Source organism: Calidris pugnax, unplaced genomic scaffold, assembly GCF_001431845.1.
Source record: "Calidris pugnax isolate Ruff unplaced genomic scaffold, ASM143184v1 scaffold27, whole genome shotgun sequence".
Taxonomy (NCBI): Eukaryota; Metazoa; Chordata; class Aves; order Charadriiformes; family Scolopacidae; genus Calidris; species Calidris pugnax.
In genome coordinates, this window is record NW_015090893.1 from 5585986 (window position 1) to 5595662 (window position 9677).

General features: G+C 33.4%; 1 protein-coding gene across 2 annotated transcripts in view; it reads left to right on the forward strand.

The window, feature by feature from the left end:
* The first annotated feature begins 1423 nt into the window (after positions 1-1423).
* GABRB2 (gamma-aminobutyric acid (GABA) A receptor, beta 2) overlaps positions 1424-9677 on the forward strand; it is a 101329-nt gene continuing 93075 nt past the window's right edge. For both annotated transcript variants that reach the window (XM_014948098.1, XM_014948099.1), the window contains exon 1: positions 1424-1644. In XM_014948098.1, coding sequence (XP_014803584.1) covers positions 1439-1644 — 206 coding nt within the window. In that variant the 5' untranslated portion in view covers positions 1424-1438. The remainder of the gene's footprint in view (positions 1645-9677) is intronic.

The window sequence follows — 9677 nt, forward strand, 5'->3', positions numbered from 1 at the left end:
AGAAAGTTTAGTTCTGTGAAACTACAAAATAAGAAAAAAATACTTTTGCATTTTGTGAGGAGTTCCGTGGAGTGTTCATGGGTCAAATATATTTTTTTTTAAATTAAAATGCTTGTAAAATACAGTTGTGGCAGGTGCTTTTGAAGTTTTCAGCAGGAAGATTAATGCTTCATTGCCCACTGTAATAAAAACAGTTTTGATATTGGTGTCCTTTAAAATATAAAGCTACGAGAAATAATACTGTAATTTAGGCAATAAAATATTCATATCTTGTGTGATTTTCTCTATTATGCAGTGCTAGGAATTTGTGAAATGTAGTCACTATAGCTAATTATTTCTGCTAAATTAAGTGGGTTTTCTTGTTTTGAAGTGCAGCTTTTGCTGACTTTCTGTTGAAAACAATCTTTTTCAAGCTAATAGTTCTGATTATTTAATGAACTCCGTGTTAAATACGAATTGTAAATCAAGATAGTCTGAGATCTGATTATGATTTTGGTAGAACAAGCAAAAGAAAATACCCGTTTTAGAATATTTCTCCTTTTGGTATTCTTCAGTATTGTTTTACAACCCTTGACCCAGTGATCTGCGATCAGATATACAGCTCCTTTGTGCATTATTTATTGAGGGCGTTTAGTATAGGCTAAAACACAGTGAGTATTCTGCCTCTGTATAACAGGTCTTACAAAAATATAGTTTTTGTAATTATATTGTTCTCTAAAATACCAAAAGATCGAAACATCTCCAAAGTACTGTACATCAGTGGCCTGCATTAAGACAACACGAGTCTCATAATACTGCAAATATTTACCCACATGGTCAATTGTGCTCTCTGAATTGTTCCATTGAAGTAACTGGAGTTACTTCATCTGTTAAATTAAGTAGAAGACTAAGACTCTGTAGCATAGAAACCTCAGAGACTTCCCATTGATTTCAGTGCCCAGGGGAAAGTTAACAGACTTTGAAGATATTTTAATTTAGAGAAGTGTTTGGGTAGTAGCTGTGGCTTCAGAGATACAATGGCTGATCCAGAGCTCTATCGAATGCAGTGGAGATCATGAGATGAAATACAGAACTGTGAATTTTCCTGTTTCCTACAACTCTGGGCTTGTAAGGTGCTACAGGAACTGTAGATTGTTAAATAGCTACAAATATTTTTCCATTTTGTTTTTAAATATTGAAATGAGAACTCCCGAGTCATTCATGAAATGTAAATACCCTATCTTTTCTGTATTCTCATTTCTGTTATTAAGTATACACAAGATGTGCAGTACTCTAAAATAAATCTACTTAGGGAGATTCTGAACAGAAATGTTTGCCTTTAAGAACAGTCACAATGAATAAATGTGTATTTGCATTATTTATATTTTTTGCACATGTATGCTGTTTCAATGCAAACTTTTTTGTTTTGTTTTTATAATCACAGGACTATACCTTGACAATGTACTTTCAGCAAGCGTGGAGGGATAAGAGGCTGTCATATAATGTAATACCTCTAAACCTTACTCTGGACAACAGAGTAGCTGATCAGCTGTGGGTTCCTGATACCTATTTTCTGAATGACAAGAAGTCATTTGTACATGGTGTCACTGTGAAGAACAGAATGATCCGTTTGCATCCAGATGGGACAGTCCTTTATGGACTCAGGTCAGTATGAACCATTTCTAACTCTTCCCTCTTTTATTTTTAGTCTTTTAATCATGGCTTCAAATTAAAACCCAGTCTTCGCTTTTTTTTTTTATTGCTATTCTTCTTATTGCTGTATTCGATGCTGATATTCTAAAACCAATTTTAACTTAAGTATTCTAAGAATGGATAAAGATTTATTTTTATTTTTAATATAAAATTTTGGAGATAAACTACCATTTTTAGTACAGTTCAGACATTTGTATTAAGAACAGATAAGACTATAAATATTATATTAAATACTCATTCTGGATAAAAGCTGGTTTTAGAACTGCTTCCTCAAAGGAATTGAAATAAATACAAAACAAGGATTAGAGGAAAAAAGGGAAAATGTATTTGGCAGATGAATTGATAGTTTAATTAAATTATATATTTTATAAATATTTTTCATTGAATATTTGATTGGTTTGTATGCTACACAGATGAATCAGTTTTCTGATTTTCACCAAGATGAGGTGTGACTTGAAATATTTTTCAGCTTAATGTTGTTACTGTCTATGACTGTGGAGAGTGATGATTAAATATACATGTTCTTAGCGGCTGGAGAAATCAACAGAAGAACTTCACTCTTGAGAAGTTCTGAAAACCAAGAGAAATGTTCAGAAATGTTTATAGAAAAAATAACTGCCAAGACAGTGATTTCAATGTATTCCTGAAAAAGATGACTTTACAAGAAAGAGAGAAAAATTCTTCAGAACTTAAATCTGGAATGTCTCATTTTAATTTTGAGAATAATATGCAACAATAATTTGGTGGAAGCTAATTCTTAAACTTTTATTACTATATTTCTTTCATTTTCAGTGAGATTTTTCTATTGTCTACCTACAAGTATCCTGTCAAGAAGCATACACCTTTATAACTTGGTTATTTTCTACCTAGCAGTAAAAGAGAGTGGCAGTCTTATATTTAGTTCTGTCACTTGAGCAAACATGGACCATGAAGTTCATATCTAATCAAGATCGTCTATTACGAGGCACCGATCTTGATGACTGTAGTTCTGCTATTGCGTTGTAACATGCAGGTGTTAATCCTTACCACGAACTACTTAATTAGTTATATTTGCTGACCTGTCCCACTAATGTTGATAAGTATTAATATATTTCTCTTAAAAGGCTTTTGTTTAGTATGTGGCTACTAAACTGGAACTCAAATGTCTAAAACCGAGTCCTAAACTGTCCTTCAGACGTAACACTTTTGGCATTTGACTTCAGTTTTCACACCCAAACCTGAAAATTGCCAGGACGATAAAGTTTATGCAGTTACTTGCGCCAGAAAATGCCTTTCTCAGGACAGTCGCAAGGTCACGTTATTATGGTTTTGAAAAGAAGTATGTCTATTTCTAGCTTTGTCTTTTTTTTTCCAGTTTGTAAAATTTCTATCTGCCTGTCCTTCTCAGGATGTAGCCTGTTTCCAAGGAGGACTGCAGAGGGGATGGCCCAAGGGCAAGAGACAAACCTGAATATCAATATAGGTCTGTCATAGTTGGATAATTACCCTCAAAACCCTCTTCTTAAATGTCCTAATTACTAATGATTAATGGACAATTTTTTTTATGATTGTTGATGAATTGTAGATCCTTCTTTCTCCATAGACTCAGCTGAGTCTCAGGCTTTCTGGCTAAAATCTCTTTCCAGCACTGGGTTGGATGGGACAAGACACATATTGGTAGCACAACAATATTATGTGATTGGCCATATTCTGCTTTTGCCTTCACTGGACCATGTGGCAATCAATGATATGATTCTAATGTTAAAGCTTCAGTTTTATAGCTCCAAATAGCTTTAACTACTTTAACTAGCTATTTCATCTAACGTTAATTCAAAGTTAATGTGATTTAAAGCATTCACAATAGTGATATATTTAATGCCTACATAGTATTAATTTCCATATATCTTAAAAAATGCCTGCTTATTAATTTCCACATACCTTTTTTTTTAAAAAAAGTACGCTATTACTGTTCTGAAAATCACTTGTATTAATTGCTGCATTAATTTACCTTAGCTTATACTTGCAGTGATATATTCTTACTTTGAGATGTATACTACTAAATAGAGACTCCCTTAAAATCCAGTCTTAAATTTCTGCTTTTGCCTCCCCATACATACATCTATATATAAACATGTGTATAAATGTATACAGATACATACATGTTCCATTAATTCAGTTTCATTTACCTTGATTGCTGTAACCTAATTCATTGAACTGCAAGTGATCTTATTACCAAAATGGTAGTGTATAAATGCAACTGTTCCATTCTTTTGTGTGCCTATAGTTTAGTTTCTCTTTTGGATATAGTAAGCAGTGATCTCTTAACATTGTTCTTTTTGGTTTTCCTCACAGAACCCATAACCAGTATGCATATCACATCTGATTAGATTTAAAATTGTGAAAGGTAGATTTCAGGAAGGACTAGGAGGCAGTTTTGTAAGCACCTGGCTTATGCTGTCACTGAAAGGGGTAGGAGAGAAAGTAAATGGCTAATAATGATTGTAGACATCTATATGGTAGTTGCGATGCTCCCGTAAGCCTGCCCTATTCACTGCTATTGGGCATTAGTTAAGGGCATAACTGAGTTGTGACTAATTTTTTACAGTGCACATGGCATACTGGTTACTTCTAGGTTTAGGAGGATTTTGATGTCTGAGTAATAGCTGCCAGCTATTTATGTTTTGGGAAAATGATTTTTATTTTTTTTTTTTGCATTCCAGTTGCAGTATGGTATTTACAAATATGACTCAATTTACTTTTTTTTTTAATTTTAAAAAAGGTTTTTTTCATATTACTTTCATATTCCATCTGGCAAGAAAATTCTTCTTTGCTGCTAAGAGCAGGACATTCAATAGATGATATACTTAAATCACTAAAATGGTAGAAAATTGCAACATGTAGTCTTAAATGAAGAGTCATTATAGGGAAAATAACTATTTGTTGGTAGTTAGGATGACTTGCAATAGGATATTGGTGGTCTAACTACGTATATAGAGAAGTAAACTTAGAGAACCAAGATTCAAATCTAGGATAACAATCGGTTTACTCTCATGTGAGCAAAGCTTGAACAAGATAATGTAGCCAGAACTCAGGAAAAGAAATGGCTTTAACTAGATTTCTGTATGTTTCTATATATCTATATAGATTTCTATATCTGGTTTATATAATGCACATAGCAGAAATAGTTGCTACAGTAGTTAAGATTAGTTGTTTCTTAAATTTATTTTTATATATAATATAGATTTTTTTCCCCCTGACCTTTGACATCAAATCTATTCTGAAATGCAGACAGAAAATTCAGCTTTCTTCTGGTTTATTCTGTGTAATTCTGGGAAGAAACACTTCTCTGATATTTACAGCCTGTGGAAGCACTGGAATTTTGCTGAGGTTTTTTCCAGGGTAGGAATGTAAGATTTGAGAAGGGTGATGAGCAAACCCCTTCTGTTTGCTTTCTTACAATGTCTTCCTGAAACTCACCTCTTTGCTGGAAGGAGAGCGTTTGGGTGTTGTGTGTCAGAATAAGGAGGGAATTAAGTTTTGAATACTTGGATTAAATATAGTTAAAGTAGTGGGTGAAGGCAAAGGTGTTTCATGTGGTTTTGCACCACTAACAGGCTGCATTTAGGTATTTATTCTTACCTATGCTTCTCCTAACAGTCCTAACAAGTGAATTCTGTGACAGTGGGTCGGTCATTGAGAACTGATAACTACATGACAAAGAGTACTGTATACTTTTGTGTCTCTTCAGTAGGCCAGTTTTATTCTTTTTGTAATCAAAGCTTGTGGGTGTTTTTTGCTGAAAAATAGAATGTGCACAAAACTTCTAATAGGGGCCACATCCTGTGCTTTGATGACATTTCCATCCTTTTTAGCCAAAAGAAAAACAAAAGGAAGTATAATGGAGTAGTTTTGTCAGAAATGAAAGACTTGTCCCATTTGAAAGCCCAACACCTTTATTTGCCAAGTTGTTTTTATTTTATACATTTTTTTTAATACGTTATATTACATCACATTATAATATATACATATATATTTTTATACATATTATTTTATATATATTATTTATTTTATACGTTGCCAACTCTAAGTTTCCAACCCAGCTAGCAATAATTCCTTATTATTCGACAGGTATAACCTAGTAATCTCCTGTAAATGAGAGAGTTATGTGTATGATAGACTTGCTTTGTCCTCTTGTTACTTGCTATCAGCATTGAGTCATACGAATTCAAAATAGTCCTGGATGCTTGGATTTTGTGTTGTCTCAGCTGTGCCTTTTGCTGTCTGCTCACTCAATTTCAGCAAGTTGGAAATTTGCACTGTTGCAAGTAAAGTAAAATAGACTTTCCTGCACTTCACTCTATTAAAATATCCTTGGGCGTTTTTGTTGTATTAATAGATTTGTCCAGCAGTTTAACTTCTCACATACAGCTTATTATCTACAAAATCTGATGGACAGTTTAAAAAGGAATTGCTTTTCTAAATGCTTTTACTTCTCAGAACATACTGTTTGAGAGGTGAATTGTTCACACCAGGCATCTTTCAGGAAATAATCTGATCTTTCTTTTGCTATTTTTCTTTTTTTTTTTTTTTTCTCCTGTTAGGGCTTTTTTTTTTCTTTATAATCCTAAGGATAATTTGAAGGTAAACTTGCATTTTTCAGTTTCGAGACCATAAAATCTTAACTTCTCACATACAGCTTATTATCTACAAAATCTGATGGACAGTTTAAAAAGGAATTGCTTTTCTAAATGCTTTTACTTCTCAGAACATACTGTTTGAGAGGTGAATTGTTCACACCAGGCATCTTTCAGGAAATAATCTGATCTTTCTTTTGCTTTTTTTTTTTTTTTTTTTTTTTTTCTCCTGATAGGGCTTATTTTTTTCATTATAATCCTAAGGATAATTTGAAGGTAAACTTGCATTTTTCAGTTTCGAGACCATAAAATCATTTGTGCTAGTGGATTTAAAATTACATCTTTGGACTGTATATAATATTTCAGATATCTTTGTAATTCCCAAACTTCCTCTGAAAGAAAGAGACAGGAGATATGTCCCATCTGTTTGCTACAAAAGTATTTTTTCAGATAGTGGACAGACATTGTTAAAAGACTTTTTAATGCCCTTTCATGCTAAGCAAAATTTTTCTCAAAAATAGATCATTTACATCCTTCTCAATTTGGGGATTTCTTAAAGGATAAAAATGACTTAGGCTTCTTTTCTTGGGGAAAGGTGTTATTTTGGATGCTGTGGTCCTGATCTTGGTAACTGTCCAGGGGGCATGTGTTTCTGGTTCCATCACCCTGATGCCTCTCTTGGCTGTGTAGCTCTCCACCCAAACTGCGGTGCTTGTCTAGCCTTAGGTGAGAAAAGGAAATAAACATTATAATGAGGTACCTTGTAGCAACAAAAAAAGCCCTACAGTGAGATGCTATTCTGTCACTCTAGTATATCAGCTTTTGCACCAGCTTCCTCTTTCAGTAGCGTCTCAACTAGTATTGCCATTTGTTTTTTTTTTTTAAATAATTATAAACATCATGCATATCTTCATGAAGGCATTGAAAGTGTCATGCTGGGGACATGAAATGACCAGTAAAAGTATAAAGTGAATTTGAGAGCAAAAAATGTACATGTTAAATGCCAACTTAAAAAATATGTTAACCATCTTGGACATTAGACCCTTTTACTGTCTCTGTCCTAGGGATTTTGGCCCAGTGGATACGCAATGTGTCACACAATAACAGAGAACTTCAGATTAAAAATGTTTTCTTTCAGAAGTTTGTTTTAAGAAAAAACAACACAAACCCAAAAACAAGACCCAAAAACCAAAGCTTTCATGTTACACCAGTGAAACATGCAAGTTTTCTTAATTTTGAATATCACTTCTTGTCAATCTCTTCATCTCATGTAAACGTATAACACTAGAATGCTTTATATGACAGTAAGGGCGTATACAAGCATTGCAATAAGTAAGGGAAAAGTAGTTTGTTTGAGTAAGATTTGTTCGAACTTGACAGTCCTGGTACTGTGAACAAGTGTTTCCACTACATTAACTGGGTAATTATTTTGTGCTCATGCTCATAGGTTTGGTTACTGAACTTTCAGTTGCCAACACTTGCCGAAGTTAATTCACAGTCTGACATGCAGCTGTTCGGTTTTGCACAAGAAATGAAGTGAATTGAATTTCCGTGTCCAAATTGTTAAGGCTGTTAGAGTATACATACACATCTATAGGAGCCCTTACATCTTGCATGCAGGTGTTCAAAGCAGGAACTTTTTGGAAAGATACATAAATAAATGCAAATGTAGTAAAACATTGTCACAAATTGAAGTCCTGTAGCTGTTCAGAAGAGTGGAAAATTTTTTAATTACCTTTGGAGAATGCTGAACAATTATGTAGAATTTTGAGTACAAAGCATCATCTGTATTAACAAGGAAGCATTACCCTGCCAGTGTCTTTATTTGGAAATCCTATGACAGGACCCATCAAATACCAGATCTTTTCTTGCACAGTGATTATAGATCGAGCATAAGAAAAGGAACTTGAATTCCAGCATGTTTCTTAAATGAATTCATTGTTGTTTTAAGTAAACAAAGGATCAGCTCTGGCCCAAGGTATGGGCTGGAATTTTTTCCTTAGTTATGCAAATAGTTCCATTGAAGGTCCCAAGGAATTCAGCACAAAATTTCTACTACTGTTACTTCTAATGATACACAAATGGAAAGATCTTGACTCTTTTTGTGACATGAAACAAATCATACACCTCCTCTGCCTCAGTTATTCCATTTATTAAATTGGAATACTGAAGCCTACCTTCTCACAGGGGTGTTGTGAAGATTAATTAATTAGTTTGTAAAACGCTTTGATCCCATAAAACACTATGTAAGTGCCAAGCATTATTATGAAAAATTACAAAATACCAGCTTTCATATTCACCTTGGGATAGCTGTTTTATAGATACAAATCTGTTCTACTCTTCTTAGAATCGCATTGTTACACTTTTCCTACATAGCAGCCCATTCACAAAATGAGCCAATTTTAGGAAAGATGAGATTTTTATAATGAAGAGGAGATCACTGACTGTTATAAATATATTTTTTCAATGAAATACTCATAGATTAAAGATGCATTTTGCTGTAGGATTTGGAATGGTATCATTTCAGAACACCTCCATCTGTAGCAGGAGGGAGGGTAGTTGGATTTTAAATACCTCCCCTATCTGAAAAGAAAACAAAATATACCTTTCTACTTCAGTTCCTTTATTAGATCTTAAGTATGGGTTAAGTATTCAAGAGGGTCTTTGGCTTTTATTTTATATGAAGTGGCTGTTAAATCATTAGTATGTGAATAATTCAATTAAGCTTAATAAGAAAAAGCTTTAAGTCCCAGGAATCTCTTCCATTAAAAGCTCTATTATCCAAGATCATTACATTGCAATGAAGTGAAAAAAATTCCCAGTTTTATTGCCTAACAGACAAACTGTGGCATTTACTCTGTATTAGCAAGAAAAACTCCATCAGCTATAGAACTATGTAATAGTTTAAGTTGCTCTGAGGGCATTGTGTCTTCCAAAAACAAATAGAGGTCATCACATTCAATCTCAAATGGAAATTTAAGTATTACCATAATTTAGACTTAAAGCAATCTATCTATCTTATTTTCCTTGTATAATGTCTTTTATCATGTCATTTTAGCTGGTAGTTGGTGATCCTGACAATGGAAATTTTCATATAGGCAGGGCATAAGTAAAATTTCAGAATGCTCTGATCAAGATTCAGCTAACGAGATGGACATTAAATGTGTGTATATATACATATGCTTAAATACATGCCATATATTTTATATATATATATTTGTATATATGTATGAAGCTCTACTTTTTTTTTTTTTTTTGGGTCTAAAGTTGATAAAATCTGAGATGGAGGTCCTAAGTAGGGGCAGGGTCAGAGAGCTTTAGGAGTGAAATTTTAAGGCCTTGCATGTGTGGAAAAAAAAAAAAAAAAAAAAA